The sequence below is a fragment of the Bombina bombina genome, chromosome 5 (assembly GCF_027579735.1).
Source record: "Bombina bombina isolate aBomBom1 chromosome 5, aBomBom1.pri, whole genome shotgun sequence".
Lineage (NCBI taxonomy): Eukaryota > Metazoa > Chordata > Amphibia > Anura > Bombinatoridae > Bombina > Bombina bombina.
Window position 1 is genome coordinate 545,285,103 of NC_069503.1, and position 24,891 is coordinate 545,309,993.

At 34.5% G+C, this 24,891-nt stretch overlaps 1 protein-coding gene across 4 annotated transcripts in view; it reads right to left on the minus strand.

The window, feature by feature from the left end:
* Window positions 1-24,891, minus strand: part of LOC128660572 (cAMP-regulated phosphoprotein 21-like) — a 435,858-nt gene that overhangs the window by 155,320 nt on the left and 255,647 nt on the right. For all 4 annotated transcript variants that reach the window (XM_053714501.1, XM_053714500.1, XM_053714499.1 and 1 more), the window contains 2 exons: window positions 17,273-17,310; window positions 11,806-11,862 (listed from right to left, as the gene is read on the minus strand). In XM_053714501.1, the coding sequence (XP_053570476.1) occupies window positions 11,806-11,862; window positions 17,273-17,310 (95 nt within the window). The remainder of the gene's footprint in view (window positions 1-11,805; window positions 11,863-17,272; window positions 17,311-24,891) is intronic.

The window sequence follows — 24,891 nt, forward strand, 5'->3', positions numbered from 1 at the left end:
CGTGAACCCAACATGAAAATACTAATATATCCCATTCCAATATACGTTCTATTTATTCATAAATACATATTTATATATAGAAGGGAAGATTTTTATATATAGAAGGGAAGAGGCTTGCACTCACTGGATTTTGAAAAGGTGCTTTAATCAGCACAAAAATACGAGACGTTTCAGGGATCAATCACCCCTTCATCAGACCAAACCATATATATATATATATATATATATATATATATATGGTACAATGCTACCATATATATATGGTACAATGCTGATTACAAACAATAGGCGCTTAGACAGCTATCTGATGTGAATACATATGTAAAATTGAGGGGTAACCCTATTACATTATTTAAAAACATTATTGATGGTCCTACGGTACCAGTGTTGTACTTACTACCAAAGGTTCATAAAAAAACCTTGGTAAACCCACCTGGCAGACCTATTGTGTCTGCTAGGGGTTCTGTGCTGTCTAGTTTGGCCATCTATATTGACTCCCACCTTCAACAGGTTGTAAAAAACACCCAGGCCTATCTCCAGGATTCTCCCAGTATGCTCAGAATTCTTACGGAGTACATGAATTTACAGAGCATGGATATCCTAGTCACCATGGGCGTAAACATCTTGTATACTGTGATCCCCCACTCTGCAGGGGTTGAAGCTGTCAGGTCCATGGTGACTGGGAACATTTCATACAATGGTCCCCCGATTGAATTCTTGTGAATTCTTGTGTGAACTATTAACCCTTTGTTTGGAGAGAAATTATTTTAAATTTGAGAGTGATTATTTCCTCCAAGTTGCAGGCACTGCCATGGGTTCAAATGTGGCACCCACTTACGCTAATCTGTACATGGCTTGGTATGAGCAGGAATTGATGAAACTGTTTGACCATCCTAATGTACAATATTACACACGCTACATCGACGATGTCTTCATGGTGTGGAGGGGTAGCGAACAGCTACAGGAGTGGGTGTCACATTTGAATTCCATGGCAAGTCCTATTAGATTTAAACTTAAATATGATCTAAGCACTGTGCACTTTTTGGATCTTAACATTTTCAAGGGATTGATGCCTGTGATCAAACTAGGTTTGGTACATCGTTATATACGAAACCAACAGATCGCAATTCTTGGCTTGATGCTAGAAGCTTTCATCCCAGGCACCAAAAGAAAGGGATTGTCACCTCGCAGCTCACTCGGGTCATCAGGAATAACAGTGAGAAACCCATAATAAGCACAATTAATTGAGATCGGAGACAAACTCTCGTCAAGAGGCTATGCCAGGGAAGAAATTGGAGCTATCCAGGAGAGGCTGCTGAACACTGAAGCTGTTGTGAACACCAATATCTTGGCCAAGGCTAATTCTGGACAACAACTTAATGTGATCACCACATATGCACCCAGATGTGAACACCTGGCAAAGGCTTACAACGACATTGGCCGGTAGTGGAGACGGATACCACACTTCCATTCCAGAGGACTTCTGCCCCCAGGATTGTGTACCACAGGGCGAACAACTTAAGAGACCTGTTGGTCAAAACTGATCCTGTGAAACACTATAAAAAGGAGACATGGTTGAAATCAGCTAAGATGGGCTGTTTCCCATGTGGGAGTTGTATCACCTGCATTGGTATGCTTAGGGGCAATACGTTCCAACATCCACACAATAACCACAGGTACACGATACGTCATAGGTTGTCTTGCACTAGTACCTTTGTGGTGTATATGTTGATATGTAAGAAGAGTGGTTTATAGGAAAGGGCGCTCTAAATAGAGCTAATACCTTATAGAGATTTTTTTAAAATATGAAAAATATGTAAACATAAAAAATGTAAATAGAAATATATTCTATGACACCAGATAAGATCTGTTACAGAATAAAAATTTATTTTATATTAGTAAAAACGAAAAAGTTTTTTTAAAACATGTGAGTTTAAGATTCTTATGTACAGATGAATCTGATAGGTTGGCCAACCTTGTAATCTAAATAATCTTAAATTGATCTAATATTGATTTCTTGCGTATCAGTATCAATAGTATCAATATTTAACAAATTTCAATACAGCAATATATGACAAATTTCAAGAAAGCAATTTTTCGAAAAAGCTATTTTAAAACCCACAGTTATATGATAGGCTGTTGATCTAATCAGGAGTTCTTAGGACTATATACCTGAATTAAAATTGTATAAACACAATTACAATTTTCAAATGAAGTTTATAGAGTATGTATAAAAAAGTCATTTTTTTTCAAAACATGAATAAAAGGTCTGTCTTGAGGTAACCCTTAGGTAATACCCAATATGAGAGTCTATGATGTTTATAAGAAATTTTCTTGGCTGCAGCCTAAGTTTATAGAAGATATTTTTTTAAGGTACTATGTACCTATATCAAATGCGGTAAGGTAAGCAGGTGTGTCGATCTAACCTTATTATCCTTGCTGAGAGACGTTTTTGTGACCAGCTATTCTTCCTTGATCTTTAAGTGGTGTGATACACAAATCCGCCTCCTATGTCTTATGAGCGCTGAGTCTTTGTATATTATGTTGTCATATTGGGTATTACCTAAGGGTTACCTCAAGACAGACTTTTTATTCATGTTTTGGAAAAAACTGACTTTTTTATGGGTTTTAAAATTGCTTTTTTGAAAATTGCTTTGTTGAAATTTGTCAAATATTGCTGTATTGAAATTTGTTAAATATTGATACTATTGATACTGATACGCAAGAAATCAATATAAGATCAATTTAAGATTATTTAGATTACAAGGTTGGCCAACCTATCAGATTCATCTGTACATAAGAATCTTAAAGGGACACTGAACCCAAATTTTTTCTTTTGTGATTCAGATAGAGCATGCAATTTTAAGCAACTTTCTAATTTACTCCTATTATCAATTTTTATTTGTTCACTTGCTATCTTTATTTGAAAAAGAAGGCATCTAAGCTTCGTTTTTGTTTCAGACCTCTGGACAGCACTTTTTTATTGGTGGATGAATTTATCCACCAATCAGCAAGAATAACACAGGTTATTCACCAAAAATGGCCCAGCATCTAAACTTACATTCTTGCATTTCAAATAAAGATACCAAGAGAAGGAAGAAAATGTGATAATAGGATAATAGGAGTAAATTAGAAAGTTATTTAAAATTGCATGCTCTATACGAATCACAAAAGAAAAAATTTGGGTTCAGTGTCCCTTTAAACTCACATGTTTTAAAAAACCTTTTTCATTTTTACTAAAATAAAATAAATTTGTATTCTGTAACAAATCTTATCTGGTGTCATAGAATAGATTTCTATTTACATTTTTTATATATATTTTTTATATTTACATATTTTTCATATTTTAAAAAAATCTTCATAAGGTATTAGCTCTATTTAGAGCGCCCTTTCCTATACAACTCTTCTTACAATTTCCCCTGAGAAGCATAGAGGAAGCTTCTAATAGTGAAAGGAGCCTATACCCACTAGCGCAAAATCCATATATCCTTTGACATATGTATATGTTGATATGCCCATGTTCAAGGGTTTACATTGAGAAAACGGTAACCACCTTCCGTGAGTGGATGGCCAATCATCGTGCCATTCATGAGGCACTCACCAAGGATGAATCAGACCAGCCAGTGGCACACCACTTCACTAAGTTCAAGCATGCTGTTTCAAGTTTGCGATCGATGCTGATCGACCATGTACCCCCCATGCCTAGGGGTGGCAACCGAGCAAAGAAATTGCTACAACTTGAGAGTAAGTGGATTTATCGGATGGACACTCTAGCCCCAAGGGGCCTCAACACCTCCCTGGATTTTAGCCCCTTCTATTGAAGGATGTGATCTATGATCTGAATACCCACTGTTTGATGAAGTTTCCATCATACTCCATTGTGCTTTGAACTGCATTCTCACTAGGGTCTCACTGTTTGAGAAAGTTTCGAGTATACTCCATTGGGCTATGAAGTGTTCCAATACATTTAACATTGATTTTGATATCTAGGCAGTACCTTTCTTTTGGCATGACTAATGTGAGTTCATATGCATGTAATAATTGGCTTTGTAAACTTAGCCTTATTTGCCATCCGGTATTTGTATTTATACTGAGTACCATATAATATAGTATTACATAGTTCTTAAGTGTGCATCGTGTTTGTTTTTAACTTTATCACACACTATTTGCTGTTCTATTAGTGGGGTTCAATTTGATCCTTTAATCACCCAGTATGGTGCAATATGTGCATTATATAATGCTATGAATTAAGCACTTTGACAATTTTTGCCCTATATGTTTTTTAACAGCCATATTGTGTGATAAAATTAGGTATTGATATATACCATCACCTTTCCTTTTACAAGTGTGGCAACGTGGCTACGTACGTCATGACGTTACGCACATTGGCTCACTCTGATGACGTCACTTACATGTGCTGAATGGCGGTACGCTTAAGCTATATGAAGCTACAAGATGGGTATATAAGGATTTGTTTGATTTATGTTTGTCATTGTTTTTAGGTTTTTCTTGCTGTATTTTTTGACATTTGACAAAGGCACAGTAATGTGTCGAAACGTTATGTCTCTTTAATCTTTGAATAAACGTGATTTTTTTACTCAAGACACTGAGTGCCTGTGCTTATGGACTGAACTGGATACACTTTGCAGTGCACCGTGGCACTTTATATTTCTGTGAGATTGTGCTGTCCCTCTTGGATATGTATATATGGTACAATATATACAGGGAGTGCAGAATTATTAGGCAAATGAGTATTTTGACCACATCATCCTCTTTATACATGTTGCCTTACTCCAAGCTGTATAGGCTCGAAAGCCTACTACCAATTAAGCATATTAGGTGATGTGCATCTCTGTAATGAGAAGGGGTGTGGTCTAATGACATCAACACCCTATATCAGGTGTGCATAATTATTAGGCAACTTCCTTTCCTTTGGCAAAATGGGTCAAAAGAAGGACTTGACAGGCTCAGAAAAGTAAAAAATAGTGAGATATATTGCAGAGGGATGCAGCACTCTTAAAATCGCAAAGCTTCTGAAGCATGATTATCGAACAATCAAGCCTTTCATTCAAAATAGTCAACAGGGTCGCAAGAAGCGTGTGGAAAAACCAAGGCGCAAAATAACTGCCCATGAACTGAGAAAAGTCAAGCGTGCAGCTGCCAAGATGCCACTTGCCACCAGTTTGGCCATATTTCAGAGCTGCAGCATCACTGGAGTGCCCAAAAACACAAGGTGTTCAATACTCAGAGACATGGCCAAGGTAAGAAAGGCTGAAAGACGACCACCACTGAACAAGACACGCAAGCTGAAACGTCAAGACTGGGCCAAGAAATATCTCAAGACTGATTTTTCTAAGGTTTTATGGATTGATGAAATGAGAGTGAGTCTTGATGGGCCAGATGGATGGGCCCGTGGCTGGATTGGTAAAGGGCAGAAAGCTCCAGTCCGACTCAGACGCCAGCAAGGTGGAGGTGGAGTACTGGTTTGGGCTGGTATCATCAAAGATGAGCTTGTGGGGCCTTTTCGGGTTGAGGATGGAGTCAAGCTCAACTCCCAGTCCTACTGCCAGTTTCTAGAAGACACCTTCTTCAAGCAGTGGTACAGGAAGAAGTCTGCATCCTTCAAGAAAAACATGATTTTCATGCAGGACAATGCTCCATCACACGCGTCCAAGTACTCCACAGCGTGGCTGTCAAAAAAGGGTATAAAAGAAGAAAATCTAATGACATGGCCTCCTTGTTCACCTGATCTGAACCCCTTTGAGAACCTGTGGTCCATCATCAAATGTGAGATTTACAAGGAGGGAAAACAGTACACCTCTCTGAACAGTGTCTGGGAGGCTGTGGTTGCTGCTGCACGCAATGTTGATGGTGAACAGATCAAAACACTGACAGAATCCATGGATGGCAGGCTTTTGAGTGTCCTTGCAAAGAAAGGTGGCTATATTGGTCACTGATTTGTTTTTGTTTTGTTTTTGAATGTCAGAAATGTATATTTGTGAATGTTGAAATGTTATATTGGTTTCACTGGTAAAAATAAATAATTGAAATGGGTATATATTTGTTTTTTGTTAAGTTGCCTAATAATTATGCACAGTAATAGTCACCTGCACACACAGATATCCCCCTAAAATAGCTAAAACTAAAAACAAACTAAAAACTACTTCCAAAAATATTCAGCTTTGATATTAATGAGTTTTTTGGGTTCATTGAGAACATGGTTGTTGTTCAATAATAAAATTAATCCTCAAAAATACAACTTGCCTAATAATTCTGCACTCCCTATATATATATATATATATATATATATATATATATATATATATATATATATATATATATATATATATATATATATATATATATAAAATATATTTTGCTACAATATATATTTATTCACATATATATATATATATATATATATATATATCTATAATTATATATAGGTATAGATATATACAGATATATATATAGGAATATCTATTTATAAATATTTAGAACATATTCCCCTATGTACAGAAAATTGGAATGTGAAATATTTACAGTAAAACAATATTTGCAATATTTTTTAATTATTCTTATTAGATTGTGTTATTATGATTGTAACTGTACTTTGTAATATTTTTTTATGTGTTTTGTGAGACGTTTTTGTTACACGAATCAGTTTCTCTGAATTTGCACTAACCCGACGTGTGTTAACTTCAATTGCGCTCAGGCGATTACATTCACTTTCAACTTGCAATATAAGTGAAAACCCTGACGCGCCCAAACATCTGCGATAAACACTTTTTCGCAACAGTTAGCATGCCACTTGGAATCTAGCCCATAGTGTAATAGAGATACATTATCAGGAGGGCTAGATCAAATGAGAAGGGTCTAAAATGTAATGCCAACATTCAAAATTGAGCATTTAAGATGTGAAAACCCAAAGGTAAATTATATACTCTTTGGCACTTTACTTACAGAGCCACAGGTAAGGTCAGTTTTATATTTTAATGTATAAAAAGAGGTAAAAAGACTACTATTAAGTCCCCAACCTTAAAGGGATACTGAACCCAATTTTTTTCTTTCGTGATTCATATAGAGCATGCAATTTTAAACAACTTTCTAATTTACTCCTATTATCAATATTTCTTCGTTCTCTTGCTTTCTTTATTTGAAAAAGAAGGCATCTAAGCTATTTTTTTGGTTCAGAACCATGGAAAGCACTTGTTTATTGGTAGGTGAATCTACCCACCAATCAGCAAGAACAACACAGTGTGTTCACCAAAAATGGGCCGGCATCTAAACTTACATTCTTGCATTTCAAATAAAGATACCAAGAGAATGAAAAGAATTTGATAATAGGAGTAAATTAGAAAGTTGCTTAAAATTGCATGCTCTATCTGAATCACAATAGAAAAAAAATTGGGTTCAGTGTCCCTTTAAATATGTGTTTATAGATAATCTAGAAACTGTTCTAACAAGGGCAACTGAAATGTAATATGGACTAAAAAACTGAAATTACACAGTTGTACTTCATGACCTTACTATGTATAGCATACAAGAAAAATGAAGAGAGGTGATATGCTTAAAACCTCAAGTATATTAAAGAGATTTAATAAAACTGAGGATTGAAAAAATCTTCACGAAAAGAGAAACAACCGAACAAGAAGTCATGATCTAATGTTGAAAGGTTGTGAGTTCAGGAGTAATCTGTGTAAGCTTTTTTTTTTACAGAAACAATGCAAGGGGGTTACAGAATGTCTGGGATAATCATATTAATTAGCTAAACTTTTCTAGTGCATTGGTAACAATGTATACAGAATAATACTGGGGAAAAGCAAGCTAAGGGGTATATTTATTAATGTGCAAGCGGACATGATACAATGTAGCGTATCATGTCCGCCGCACAACGATAAATGCTGACACCATACGCTGTCGGCACTTATCATTGCACCAGCAGTTCTTGTGAACTACTGGTGCGATGCCGACCCCTGCAGATTTGTGGCCAATCGGCCGATAGCAGGGGGTGTCAATCAACCCGATCGTATTCGATCGGGTTGATTTCTGTCCGCGGCCTCAGAGCAGGCGGACAAGTTATGGAGCAGATATACGGAGCTTGATAAATTGGCCTTGGAATGTGCCGATCTGTTACTATACAATAATAATAACAACAAATATACAACAATAATGACAAATTATTTTGTGGCTCTTACTTTTATAAAATTTAGGAATATATATAATTAAGGACGTTAAATATAACCTTAGATTGCTGTATTATTTTAAAACACACCATTACAGCCTTGTGCTATAATCATGGAACTCCTCTGTGACCAGCTCAATTTATAACCAGAAATCAATAGCTTCACACTTTAATTGATCAATTTAATAGTTGTAACAATACAATGTCTTAATATAATGCTAGGAAATATAAATGGAACTCTGAGTTTTAGGAAGTATTTGAAAGAGCATGTGTTATATATTGCAAATATTTAAAGAACAGTAAAGTCATAATTAGACATGTATGATTTAGACAGAGCATACACTTTTAAACAACTTTCCAATTTACTTCTATTCTTTAATTTTCTTCCTTTTCTTGTTATCCTTTGCTGAAAGGTTTATCTAGGAAAGCTCAGGAGCAGCAAATAACCTTGGATCTAGCTGCTGTTTGGTGGCTGCATATATACCGATTGTCATTGGCTCACCCATGAGTTCATTTAGAAACCAGTAGTGCATTGCTGCTCCTTCAACAAATGATACAAACAGGAAATTAGATAATAGAAGTAAACTGGTAAGTTGTTTAACCCCTTCGTGACCAGAGCACTTTTCCATTTGTTGACCGTCTGGGACCAGGGCTATTTTTGAATTTCTGCAGTGTTTGTGTTTAGCTGTAATTTTCCTCTTTTTCATTTTACTGTACCCACACATATTATATACCGGTTTTATCGCCATTAAATGGACTTTCTAAAGATACCATTATTTTCATCATATATTATCATTTACTTTAAATAAACTATAAAATATGAGGAAAAAATGGAAAAAAACACACTTTTTTCCAGCTTTGACCCCCAAAATCTGTTACACATCTACAACCACCAAAAAACACCCATGCTAAATAGTTTCTAAATTTTGTCCTGAGTTTAGAAATACCTAATGTTTACACGTTCTTTGCTTTTTTGTAAGTTATAGGGCAATAAATACAAGTAGCAATTTGCTATTTCCAACCCATTTTTTTCAAAAAAAGGAGAGACAGTACACAGATGGCAACCAGAGCCAAACAAGTACCAGTAAGAGGCGCCAAGCAATAACCAAATGTATGTGTGTCTGGATATAAAAAATGATAAACTACTGACTCTTAAGGGGTGTATAAAATAAGCCCAAAATGTACAATATGTTCCAGTGATTACAGTATAAGGTGCAAACAATATCCTAAATACCAGTATATGGATATCCTATGAGAGCATATGCTTCAATATCAGGTTTGTGACCTCACGCATATGTATATCACAAATGTATACAAATATCTATATAAACCTAAAAATGCAAATAAAAATCCAAAGCATATAAAACAATATGATTAAACAATATAATTGAGTCTAGATTTGTGATGTAATACAATCACAGAGAAAAGTCCAAGCGACCGGTTGGTTCCGGACTGCCTGTATTGCACATCTGTGCTTCTCACCACGTGAGTAGGATTCTTATCGTATTTTAATACCCTCTGTGTTACAGTCTGATCTGAACTATGTGGCGCCCTCTATCTTCTTCTCTCTAGACCATTTTTTTCAAGATTAGCGATAGTTACATTGGAACACTGATATCTGTCAGGAATCCCTGAATATCCCTTGACATGTATATTTATATTTTTTTAGCAGACAACCCAAAGTATTGATCTAGGCACATTTTAGTATATTTCATGCCACCATTTCACCGCCAAATGCGATCAAATTAAAAAAGTTAACTTTTTCACAAACTTTTTCACAAACTTTAGGTTTCTCACTGAAATTATTTACAAACAGCTTGTGCAATTATGGCACAAATGGTTGTAAATGCTTCTGTGGGATCCCTTTTGTTCAGAAATAACAGACATATATGACTTTGGCGTTGCTTTTTGGTAATTAGAAGGCCACAGAATGCCGCTGCGCACCAAACTTATATTATGCCCAGCAGTGAAGGGGTTAATTAGGTAGTTTATAGGGAGCTTGTAGGGTTATTTTTAGCTTTAGTGTAGCGATCAGCCTCCCACCTGACACATCCCACCCCCTGATCCCTCCCAAACAGCTATCTTCCCTCCCCCACCCCACAATTGTCCCCTCCATATTAAGTACTGGCGGAAAGTCTGCCAGTACTAACATAAAAGTTTTTATTTTTTTCTAAATATCTATTCAGCTGTTATGGACCCCCCCTTAGCCCCCAAACTCCCTGATACCCCCAAACAGGTCTCTAACCCTCCCCCCGCTACCTATTTGCCGCCATCTTGGGTACTGGCAGCTGTCTGCCGGTACCCAGTTCCCCCCCCCCCCCCCCCCCAAAAAAAAAAAAAAATTTTTATTTTTTTATAAAATATGCATTTTTCTGTAGTATAGCTGCCCCCCCTCAATACCCCCTCCCTCTCCCAGATCCTTTGATCGTTATTTTTTTTCCTCTCCCTCTTTCCCATTCAATTACATTGGTGGTTGCTGTGCACACGCGCGCACACAACACGCACGCGCGCGCCCCCTGCAGGACCCCCCCCCCCGCACACTCCCGGCACCCGGCGTGCACTTTGCACATACAGGAACCGGATGCCGGGTAGCGATGGGCAGCCCACTTGCCTCCCTGCTAATGCTCCCACCCACCAACGATCGGCACCATCGCTACCGGTGCAGAGAGGGCCACAGAGTAGCTCTCTCTGCATCGGTGTATAAAAAAATGATATTGAAGGATGCCTCAATATCGAGGCATCACTGCAATACCATAAAAGCGTCTGAAAGCGATCAAGATCGCTTCCACCGCATAAAACCCCAGAGGACGTGCCAGGAACGTCCTTGGTCACAAAGGGTATTTTTTTGTAGGACGTTCTTGGCACGTCCTCGGTCGTGAAGGGGTTAACATTGTTTGTTCTACTTAAATCATGAAAGAACATTTTTGGGTTTCATGTCCCTTTAACATACATGTATGATGTATGCAAACTTGTAGAAATAAATAGCACTCACAATCCACCATTCAACAATATATCATATGTTTATGTGTATACCTAGCAAATAAGATTATAAATGACTATATTAAAAATTGTTGATATTTGAAGCCTTTTTAATTTAAAACATAAGGAAGAATTTGTTTTAATTCTGCAGATATACATGTATTACTGATTATGTAGGCTTAACACAATTTCACATCTTTTTTGTCATAATTGTAAATGGACTATAATCAATTTACAAAATTAAAATATTAGAAATGCTTTAACAGGGTGTACAGAATTATCACTTATGCATATGATAATTATAATAGAACCATGTTATGTTCTACATAATATTCTATTCTACTAAATCTTTCTTTTAACACAGAAAGAAATGAACAATAAAATTACAACTATAATTCTGCATTACAATAATTCATAAGAAAAAAAAATCTACATTACACATTTTAGAAGCAATTTAAATTCTATGAAGTACATTTTATCATTCATCTTCAAGTTACAATTTTCTGCAACATGACGCGAAAATATGAAGATAATCACCATTATCTATTGAAACGTTAATCACTTTCAAAACAATTAACATGAAATAACGTTAAATTAAATTTTAATTATTGTAAACAACATTTTAATTAAGAATTACAAACCTAAATAGCTGCCTCTTCTTTTGAATATCATTGCATATGCCCGTTTCTTCTGAAAGCCTGGAGAGTACAAAAAAATGATCAAATTCGTTAATAGTTTGTCTTTTTTTTTCCAGGAACCTTGAAAACCAGCTAATTGTCCTAAATGGGGTTGTAAGGAATTATAAAGTTGAATTTGTGCTTCTGCAAACCATTGTGTCAGTACTAAAAAGCTAAATATGCGCAAAAAATGCATTGTGAATACTAAGCACGGACAGGCTGTAGTTATCTGCCTGGTGCAAATCTATAAATTGTACTTATGAAGATTAGAACTGCAGTATGATCAGATATTGAATTCAGAATGATTAACCCACAGCCTCTGTAAAACTCTCTGGGCCATATTACGAATGGAGCGCTAAAAGTTATGCGCGAGAGAAAAGGGGTTTATAGCGTTCGTGCGCATCAGTTTTCCCCTCGTATTACAAGTTGAAAGTAAACGTGATTTCTTGAGTGCAATTGTGATTTGCGCTAGAATGATTACCACATACTCAGAGCTCTGGTTAACTGTTTTGCAAAACAAATACGTTTTACAAATTAAAAATCAAAAATACACTGCAAAGTACAGTAACGCTCATAATAACACCATCTAATAAAAATTAATAATAAAACAATTTTGCACACAAAAACTCATAATAAAAGCGCAACCCAACACGCGCAAAAGCTTACTTCTAGCACAGTTCTTCAGAGCTTTAAATATAGCGCTCCACTTGTAATCTGGCCCTCTGTGTTTGGAAAAAAACTGCTATTAACAGACACAAAGACTAAATAAAATGAAAATAGAATGAAGGGTTTGCTATTTAAGGGACAGGAAAGACAATAAACTGTTAGAGCATGTAATTTTCCGACAATGTACTTTGTTCTTTTGGTATCCTTTTATAAATAATATGTACATATGATACACTAGTGGGTGCTAGCTGGTGATTGGTGCGTGCACACAATTGTCTCTTGTGATTGGCTCACTAGATGTGTTCAGATAGCTTTCAGTAGTGCATTAATGCTCCTTCAGAAAATGATACAATTTTTTTGCATTATACTTCAATTATCAAAAGTAATTACTCTTTCAGTGGCATATGCACATATGCTGTGAGTGCCCTATGCACCAGCATTCAAACATCACACCTTCTCAGAGAGTCAGCACTGACATAAATTAAGTTTTCACTGAAGAGGAAAACACACCAGTTCCAGCTCTTTGAGCAAGCATGGTGTTTGAATCCTGATGCTCTAGAGTCCAGTCACATGTAGCATACGTGTGTATTCTGCTTAAAAAGTAGTAACTTTTACTAAGGGTGTTATGGAAGTATATTGCAAACATGCTTCTATATAAAATTTAAATGCATTCTAAGGGGCCTATTTACTAATGTGCGAACAGACATGATCCGATATTGCATACGCTGTCGGCATTTATCATTGCACCAGCAGTTCTTGTGAACTGCTAGTACAATACCGCGCCCTGCAGATTCACGGTCAATCGGCCGCTAGCAGGAGGTGTCAATCAACCCGATCGTATTGGATCGGGTTGATTTCCGGCGATCTCTGTCCGCTCACTCAGAGCAGGCGGACAGGTTATGGAGCAGCGGACATCAAGCTCCATACAGAGCATGATAAATAGGCCCCTAACCCTTTGATACATATAATGGGGTAGAAATGTCTCCAATACAGGTGGCCCTCGGTTTACGCCGGTTCAATTTGCGCCGTTTCAGAATAACAACCTTTTTTTTCAGTCATGTGACTGCTATCGAAAAGCTTTGTAAAGCAACGTGCACTAATTAAAATAGCCAGTAGGTGCAGCTGTCCGCTTGTTTTGCAGCAAAGTTCTGCAACTTAACAGCCTTAAATTGATCTGTGTACACAGATCAGACCAGATCTATCGAGCAAAATTTAGCAGGCACTTCCCTATTATCTTCCTGTCCAGCAGCTTGAGGTGAGGGTGTCTAACTGCTTATTAATCACTGCAGATTGAAATGCATAGAATAGGTGCAGACCCAATATTATCTAACATGCTAACAATGCAGAGAACTGATTGCAGAAAAATGCAAGTAAAAAAATGTTTATATTCATTAAACTTAGTTTGATGATGATGCAATCTGTTGTGTAACTATTTTATTAGGTGCTGTTCATTAAACTTAGTTTGATTATATTTTCTGTGTTGTGTGATTATTTTATTAGGTTATAATACTGTTTTAGCAAATGTCTTTGTTAATTTAACTTAGTTTAATTATATATTCTGTGTTGTGTGATTATTTGACACTGTTTATAATGCTGTTTAGCATTTAAAGTCTTCATTTCAAAGATTTAAAAATAAATGTATTAGGTGTTACTTATGACAATTTTGAGAGGGGCCTGGAACCTAACTCCCTCACTTCCCCTTGACTTACATTATAAACTGGGTTTCAATTTACAACAGTTTCAAATTACAACCATTCCTTCTGGAACCTAACCCCGGCGTAAACTGAGGGCTACCTGTACTTATATGTGCTGAAATTAATAATTAACTTTTTTTTAAGCAAACTATCAATATATGCATATATTTCTGTGCAATGTATAGGGGTTCAGTTAATGCAAATGTATTAAAAAGCATACAGCATGCTATATGAAAGATGGATAACTAAACGTTTTTTCCATGAAAGGATTAATAAAAATGCTAATAGCAAAAAATGCATTTTGTTTACCGTTCTATTCATGCTCACTAACTGACTGAGGAACAATTCTCGCAGATATACTCATAGATAGAGATAAAACCAATGTAAAACATTTTAAAATAGCCTTTTTACGGTGAACAAAGAAAAATTGTCTATCATGTCTTGTTAGTCATTTTTTTCCTTTAAATGTACTGAAAAAAACACCACGTTTTGCTGCACCATGTGATGTATAATGTATAATATACTCCTCTAAACAGACTGCCATTTTATCAATAGACTGTGGGTATGGAAACCTCACTAATAACCATAAGGCTAAGCAAATTGCCAGGAATGCTACTGAAACACCAGGAACTAAATATGAATGCATATTAGGAGCAGCATGCACAAATTACATGAAATAACACGGACAGCTAACTTTTGACGTGGTTATTTACACATTTAACTTATTTCCTTTCCCCTTACAATAAGTTCCTTCTTTCAATTTTATTTCAGTTAATCAACAGCTATGTTTGCATTTTTTTAATGCCAACAATATAAAAAAATTGCATTTTTTATTGAAAAGGCCAACAAGAATAAAAAGCTTCTACATCACTGGTTCTTAAACATGTATGTAATTTTATTTTCTATTTGCCTAGGGATGTTTGACTCAAAGTAATGGTAAATCCTAGCATATCAAATACACTAGGATTTACCAGCACTAAAAATAAATAGCACCTTCACTGATGACATTTTAAAAAAGGTATGTCAAACGTACCTTTTCTTCTCACCGGCCTCCTCGCTAAACTAAGCGGCTCCGACTGCCCACGACAAAGCTATCTTTTTTCAATGAGGTGGCATTTCTACCTCATAGGCAAATAGCCTTGCTAGCCTTACGGCATTGTGCGGTATGCTAGCATTGCTATTGGCTAAGAGGTGCAAGCTTCACATCATTGAAAAAAAAAGAGTTTTGTCGTGGGTGACGGAGCCGCATAGTTTAGCGAGGAGACTGCGGCAAAGAAAAGGTACGTTTAACATACTTTTTTAATAGTTATCACTGAATGGTCCCATTTATTTTTAGTGCTGGTAAATCCTAACATTTTTGAAACGCTAGGATTTATCATCACTTTAAGCTTTAGTATTGTATTGTGCATTTGACCTGAAGATTTCTTTTATACATTTTGATTAGTTTTAAAAAATATATAATTTTTATCAAGAAATTGCAATGACAGAATACATAAAAAAGTAATTGTTGCCAAAAAGGCTTCATAAAGTAGCAGTATTTTTTACTTAAGCAGATATGCTAGGTCTAAGCAGTTTTATATTTTACTAATAGAATTTTCATTCTGCCTTGCTTTAGGGAAAAAAGACTGCTCAGGGCAAAATACATTAAGATTTTACAACAGAGGTGTTAATAAGCTTCAAAGTCTGAAAGCAGGCAGTCTCTTGGGATTTTTGTTCCGGAAAAATCATTAAACATTTTTCTAGCAAATAACGAGAGAGGTTATTTTAGATGTGACCCCCTTCCAATTAGGTGGCAAATCTTCAAATATCAAATTAAACTTAAGTTTTACAGCATGGAATGACTCACTTGGTTAATGGCTTGCAGTGTTGTAATTTGAAATATAATGCCCGTCTAATCTGTTTGTCATTTAAATCAAGTAACTACATTTTTGGCAATGCAAAAACAAATAAATAAATAAACTGAGCTGTGGCTGGAAAATATTTGCACGGCTTTGCATATATTATCTGTTTTTCTTACTATAGAATAATTGTGTAATCATGCACTTAAACGTTTGTATTTTACATTTAAAAAGTACATTTCTATTCATTCATTTAAATTCTAGATGAAAATATTACAAAATAATAAAACAAATCAATAGACTATGTATTATGCCATCATTGTTTACAATACTTTGACATCTTACATGATCTTTCTCATGGAAATTTGCCCCTTCATACTCCCTAATCACCTTTTTAAAAGGTAGCAGATCATTCAATATATGGACCTTGCACCTGCCTCAGTATTTGAACAGTGTTGTGTTTCCCTCATTTAAGTAAAACTTTGAATAGCTCATAATTTGGCATGTGTATATATTTCCTCTGGCATCCACACCAAGTGAACCTTGGGGAATAAGGTGTACAAGGGGGGCATTGTAACCCCCAGGTAGAAGCAAAAAGATAGTGAAGATGGTGAAATTATTGTACATTGTATACATGTTTGATGCAGTGACTTGATCAGTCTGAGGGGATTTATGATCGTACATTGGGCTTTACTCACAGCCGCTTGGGTAATGTCCATTTTACCCGGGTACTGCTAGGATTACCCAATATCTGACTTTAATCGTAATATATATGTAATAGAAGAGAAACTCAAAGCAATCTGCTTAGCTTTTGTCTTTGTTTTTTTTGTTGGGTTTTCAAATCTGAGGTCATTCCATTGATCAATGCCATCGGAGAATAATTATATGAGATTTTTCTTTTTACTTATTGGCTTAAAGTGTAAAAATGGTATACACTGTGCACGTATCTTAATTAAGTAAACATAAAATATGTGTTGCATGATGTAGTAATAGATGACTTACATCTTCAAGTGACATCACTTTTAGGTGTAAGTGTTACAAAGCTACTATATACTACTAGATAGCTCAACAATGCATCATTCTTATAGTTAATGTGATAAGAAGAACAGTCAACAAAAAATTAGATAATGAAAATCTGGACAATATAATGTAGGACTGAAATGCAATGTTGCAAAACACAAAAAATATATGCTAATAATATCAAATAAATATAAAAAATAATCACATATTTACCTGATTTCCATAAAAATGTTTTCTTGGGAGCAAACAGACTGAAAAATAAAAAATATAAATATTTTATGAGCAGAAATGTATTTATTAAATATGTTTATCACAGGGACCCATTTGCAGAACACAGTAACTAAGCCCACTCAATAACAGACAGTGTTAAGTGAATTACATCATTAAAGGGACAGTCAACTTGAAAATGATTATTGTTTAAAAAAGATAGGTAATTCATATATTACCCATTGCCAGTTTTGCATAACCAATACTTTTATATTAATACACTTTTTTTACCTCTGTGATTACCTTGTATCTAAGCCTCTGCAGACTAACCCCTTATCTCAGTTCTTTTGGCAGACTTGCATTTTAGCCAATCAGTGCTGACTGACAAATAACTCCATGACATTGAGAACATTGTTATCTATATGACACATATGAACTAGCACTGTCTAACTGTGAAAAACTGTCAAAATGAGATGAGGGGACCTTCAAGGGCTTAGAAATTAGCATATGAGCCTAACTAGGTTTAGCTTTCAACAAAGAATACCAAAAGAACAAAGCAAATTTGATGTTTAAAGTAAATTGGAAAGTTGTTTAAAATTGCATGCCCTATCTGAATCGTGAAAGTTTGATTGTGACTAGACTGTCCCTTTAACAACACAAGGGAATTGGTATAACAGTCAAGAACTGTTGAGGAACATTTATGGTTTTATCTAGGTCAATTGAGTAATTTTCTTCAGAGCAGAAATATCATTGAAAGTTTTATATTTTAGACTTCAAGGCTTCATTAGAAATTCCATATATTTAATATCTATATACATGCTATGTGAAAAATGTATTCATTTTGTAGATCTCTTCACAATGTAATGAACCATACTGAACATCCTTATGCAGGTACATTTTTCCTATTTAACCCGCTTGTTATTACAAAGTTGAGCCTACATGAAGGAAGATGAAGTGCAGCAATACAATGTTTAGTACATAATCTAACAGAAAGAAAACCAATGAGTCTATTCATATGAGAAGGAAACATTATGAAAAAGGACTTTATAACTTTATTATAATTATTATAATGAGGAACACATTAAATCTCATCTCATTACATTAGCTTTTGGTTACTTTCATTATATTCAACATTTGCTTAAAGGGACAGTATACACTCATTTTCATATAACTGCATGTAATAGACACTACTATAAAGAATAAGATGCACAGATACTGATATAAAAATCCAGTATAAAACTATTTAAAAACTTACTTAGAAGCTCTCAGTTTAGCTCTGTTGAAAAGGTAGCTGGAAAGCCCACTGCAAGTGGGAAATAAGACACTCCCCCCTCCCCCTTCCTTTGCATATGAAAAGACCCTTTACACAAACAGGAGCAAGCTGGAGTAGGTATCTGTAGGTATTCTCATAACACTTTGGGGCTTGGTTAGGAGTCTGAAAATCAGAGCAATGTTATTTAAAAATAAGCAAAACTATAAAAAAAAAAAAAAAAAAATGATGGGCTATTTAAATAGATCATCTACAAAACATTTATGCAAAGAAAAAATGAGTGTATAATGTCCCTTTAAGAGTCCAAGAAAACTGGAAATGACCTATGGTGGGGAGCAAAACATATGGGAAACAATATATAACTAAACCAGGCACAAAAACAGAATGGCAAGTGTGACAGAAGCAAGAGAAAGAAAAGTGATTTATGAGTTGTTATGCGAGTAATACTATTAAATGTGAGTTTTTTTCTCTCAGAATAAAGCATAGACAAATATACAGACATTTTTTAATGAAAAAAAAACAGTTAAAGAAAGAGGCAAAGAAAGAAAGTAAGAAAGAGAGAAAGCAAGAGCGAGAAAAAAAGAAACTTAAGAGACCTGTATGTAACTCTGAGTATGTAACTCCTTAGAGTTACATACAGGTCTAACAGCCTTATTTGCCTTTTACAATTATCTGTCCCTTTAATAACTTTTAATTATATACATTGACAACAGTAGACACCTTTGCAATAACTATGGAGCTTGGTTTTTCAATTTGAGCATAAATACTTTAGTGTCTTCTTTGCATATCATAAAATGAACAACAAAAGCTGATGATTGCTCAACATTGTATTGCTTCCTCTACTGGAAAAGAAAAACACTCCAATTACAATTGTAAAATAAAATATGTTTCTTACTTGTATAACAAGAAACTTCTACCCAATTAGGTACTTTATTGCTTGAACTAACTGACCTCATAGTAAGACATTTAAGGCCAGATAAGGAGTTGAGCACAAATGTTAGCGTCCGAGCCATAAGGGGTATATCGCGAGGGTTTGCGCTCATCAGGCTAACCACTCGTATTACGAGTTAAAAGTAAACACTATTCTGCTCACGCTAAAATTACTGGTTAACTGTTTTGCAAAACAAAAAAGATGCACTAAACACATCAAAAACACATTACAAAGTACAGTTACACTCATAATAACACCATCTAATAAAAATTAAATTTAAAAAAAATATTGCACACAAAAGTTATAAAGACTCAAATATAGGTCTCAGGTGTTAAAAAAAAAAAAGGCAGGCAAAGGACTTTAACATTGAGAAACACATAGATCTACATGTCTAAATATGTATATATGTCTATATACAGTATGTGTACATATGTATTTATGTGTAAATATGTATTTACAGACATATATACAAATATAAACACATATATATTGAAAAAATATATATATCAGCACTACCAGTGTAAAATATATGAGTCATTTACAAGAACAGTGTTCCCAAATAGGATACACATAATGTAGTGCATGGTAGTGGTAGAAATCTGAAAATTACACTAGGAGAAAAAAAACCACTATAATCCAGCACCAGACTATAACTCATAAATAAATAGTATTCCCGCAGGAAGAAAAAAGGGGAAAAAGAAAGATTAGCATACACTGAAATAGTTTGTATATTTAATTAAACATCAATGGCAACATACTTTTTTTTTCAGAAAGCTTCAAATAAGGGAAAAAAGAAAATGTCCATCAATAATTTCCATGTTGTAATCCAAAAACAATGATCAATATGTATTGTGGTACCTAATAATCCAAATCCAGACCTGACCACAACCAATAGGGTGAATTTTCATAAAGCCATATCTCATTAGTAATAAACCACACACTCCCTCTGACTCTCACAAGTAGGTAAACAAGTTGTGTCACTCAGATATATCTTAGCACATTCACAGAGGGTTCTTGTTTGTGCGGTTTAAAAAATAAAAAAAATAAAAAATGATGTTTAATTAAATATACTATTTCAGTGTTTGCTAAGCTTTCTTTTCCCCTTTTTTTCTTCCTGTGGAAATACTATTAATTTATGAGTTATAGTCTGGTGCTGGATTATAGTGGTCTTTTTTCTCCTAGTGTAACATAAATATATATGTATGTATATATATATATATATATATATATATATATATATATATATATATATAAAAGTACATTGGAGCCCTTTGCCATTAAGAAGAATATAAAAACATGTAAAAGCATATTTATGCAATATTAATTTTGAATAAAGGCTTTAACTTTGCATTTACTATAAATATTTCACATTCCAATGTTCTGCACATAGCAGAATATGTTCTATGTATTTGTAAATAGATATTATATATATATATATCTGTATATATCTATACCTACATATAATTATATATATATATATATATATATATATATATATATATATTGATATACTGTATATGTTACCAAAATATCATATATATATATAGAAATATGTATTTATGAATAATTAACATTTCATAACATTGCACAGAGAAGTAGACAGACACAGGTTAAATTGGTTCACAATAACACTTGTATTGACTGCACATTTGTTTGTCCTTAATCCATGCAGAAGAATAAGCTGCTACTCACTATAAAAGATTATAACATCTATCATTGATAGTTGAGAGCAATACATTTTTCATGTTTAAACCATGCACAAATTGCCAATATTTTACCAACAATCCATCATAATATAAATATATATATAATGTATATAAATATATATTTATGAATAAATAGAACATATTATTCTATTTGAAGAACATTGGAATGTAAAATATTAAAATTTTAAGTTGGGTTATCGCACTTGGGTAAACGCTATTGGGATTGTGCGCAAGTAAGGGTGTTTTTTGCACTTCATTGAAGTCTATGGGGAAATATGTTAATGCGGTTGCAATATTCGAACTTCAGCTTTATGCGCATGTCAGGTTAACACGCAAATGAAAACTTTTTACTTTCAACTTGTAATACACGCTCTATCTGAGGTGCACACATAGTTAACTCACAAGCAGGATTGCAGACTACCACTCCACTCGTAATTGTAGCCCATAGTGAGAAAACAGCTCTCATGCTACAATTTGTCTTTATAAAATTCTTACAGGGACATTGCAGTACTTATGAGACTTTTTAGATAATCTTGCAGAGTGGAGAGATTTAGATTATCTGGTCCAAGATCTCTTAATTAACCCCAAAAAAAAATATAAAAAGTTCATTGGGTTATATTTTAGCGCTTATTTTAATTGTTCATTTGGCAAAAACTACCACCCAAAAATATCCTTGCTTTCATCCAATCTCATAATGAAAGCTCTGACATTAAATAAGACTTTAATATCTAATTTCTTTTATTTTTTTGTTTTTTTAAATTTATATAACTAAAAATTAATATATGCCAGAAAAAAAAGAACAAAAAAAATATCTTAATTTTCAATTAACATTAAATTAAATAAATTACAATTAACACAACAGTTTCAGTTCTCGGTCTAATGTTCAAATGTTGAGAAATTCCAAACCTTTTTTAAAGCTTCAATATCATCACATAATCAATGCCACCAATTACATCATTGTTGAAGTCATACAAATAAAACAAAAATGCTTTTAAATGTTTTAAATATAACAAAATACTATAGAAAAATATCAATAGTCAAACAATCAATAAAAAAATTTGCACTGCAATGTGTCAAGTATTTTGATAACTTTTTTCAAAAGATGTTCAATTTGTCATTTAACATTTAGAGGGCCATTTTTCAAGCTCCGTATGGAGCTTGTGGGCCCGTGTTTCTGGCGAGGGGGCGGCGTTGCAACAGCAGCTCTTGTGAGCTGCTGGTGCAATGCTGAATACGAAGAGCGTATTGCTCTCCGCATTCAGCGAGGTCTTGCGGACCTCTGACACATAGGCCCCATAGGCTTTAAAGTATCTGCATTTCTGGTTAATTGTTGATACTTTAAAAGAATTGGAGCACTTACGTATAAATGTCATAAATGTCTTTCTATCTAAATATTTGTCTGTCTGTCTCTCTCTCTCTCTCTCTCTCTATATATATATATATATATATATATATACAAACACACACAATATGTCATGTTTCAAGTGATGTCATATGTGATTTTTAGCTCTAAGGAAAAGTATTAGTTTATTAGTAATGTTTTATGTGAAATTATGAACAATGTCACAAAAATCTTCCAGGAGTAAAGGGGTAGTGTAAGAATCAATTGACTAATGTACGTTTAACTGAAAATGTAAATTTAAGGCAAAGGACCCGATAATCTCAAGGTCTCTAAGCTTGAAAGATTCTGTAATTGAATTCTCTCAAGACGATTTATATCTTGAGAACTGTGTGTCATGCAAAAGGGGTGTTCCCTGCATTTATGGCTGTGAAAGAGATGCATACATAACAATAGGGCTCACAAAAAAAACATAGAAATGTTTGTTTAATCTTCACACTAATCAAACACCAGGAGGAGAGTTAAATTTCTCTATATCACAGATGCACTTTTAAACTTGAAAAAAAAAACATTATTTATCAGGTTAAATATGTGTTGGATATGGAATTTTGTTTTTCACATTAAGGACTTGGACCGGTAATGCATACATGTATATAATAGCTGGTTCCCAAACTAAACACAACTCTGTGGTGTGTATGCAGGGGTGATACCAATGGGTAGCAATTAGAGACTGGTATTATTGTGTTTCACTCACTCCATTGTACCTGAGTGCTTGTTATGTATTTTTAATAAATTCAATTTTATCATACTGAAAGAGCTTATATGATAGAGCTCAAGACAGCTCTATCTCAGGTGAGGAATTCTCCTATGAAGGCTTATCCTATTCCCACTGTGTTGCATTATTATTTTCTCTTATTTTGAGGTTCAAAGAATTTTTGGAGAAGATTCCACCGTGGTAGAGTATGAACCAATAAATCATTATACAAGCCATTACATGATAGAGCTCGTATTAGCACTAGTTCAACATATTCCTTCTAAAAGGCTAATATTATTGATATCTTATGTTCTCTAGATATATGTGCAATTTACACCTTCTCTGTAAATGTAAACATCTTTATCGTAAAAAACAAACATGATAAATATACAGACTTAGAAGAGAACAACAGCAATTCTAAAAGGAATTCTGTATTTCTTACTATACATTTATTTTTATATAAAAAAATAACAACCACAGAATGTAACTACTCTATTTGAAAAGTAATATACTAGCAAAGTATTATACATTGAAGCACATACATTCTAGATTTTAATCTATGTCAAATATCCACAGAACTACCAAGCTAAACAAATCAAGTAATTTAAAAAACATTCTGAAACAAGTTATTTAAGAGAATGCTACTTCAATTTAATTTACCCAAATAAGAGTGAGGCATTTAAAATATGTGGTATTTATTTATTTTATCAGCAAAAATCTTTCCTTTCTTTCATGTAATTAGCAAGAGTCCATGAGCTAGTGACGTATGGGATATACATTCCTACCAGGAGGGGCAAAGTTTCCCAAACCTTAAAATGCCTATAAATACACCCCTCACCACACCCACAATTCAGTTTTACAAACTTTGCCTCCCGTGGAGGTGGTGAAGTAAGTTTGTGCTAGATTCTACGTTGATATGCGCTCCGCAGCAAGTTGGAGCCCGGTTTTCCTCTCAGCGTGCAGTGAATGTCAGAGGGATGTGAGGAGAGTATTGCCTATTTGAATGCAGTGATCTCCTTCTACGGGGTCTATTTCATAGGTTCTCTGTTATCGGTCGTAGAGATTCATCTCTTACCTCCCTTTTCAGATCGACGATATACTCTTATATATACCATTACCTCTGCTGATTCTCGTTTCAGTACTGGTTTGGCTTTCTACAAACATGTAGATGAGTGTCCTGGGGTAAGTAAATCTTATTTTCTGTGACACTCTAAGCTATGGTTGGGCACTTTGTTTATAAAGTTCTAAATATATGTATTCAAACATTTATTTGCCTTGACTCAGAATGTTCAACATTCCTTATTTTTCAGACAGTCAGTTTCATATTTGGGATAAATGCATTTGTTTCAATCATTTTTTCTTACCTTAAAAAATTTGACTTTTTCCCTGTGGGCTGTTAGGCTCGCGGGGGCAGAAAATGCTTCATTTTATTGCGTCATTCTTGGCGCGGATTTTTTTGGCGCAAAATTTTTTTTCTGTTTCCGGCGTCATACGTGTTGCCGGAAGTTGCGTCATTTTTTTGACGGTTTTTTGCGTCAAAAATGTCGGCGTTCCGGATGTGGCGTCATTTTTGGCGCCAAAAGCATTTAGGCGCCAAATAATGTGGGCGTCTTTTTTGGCGCTAA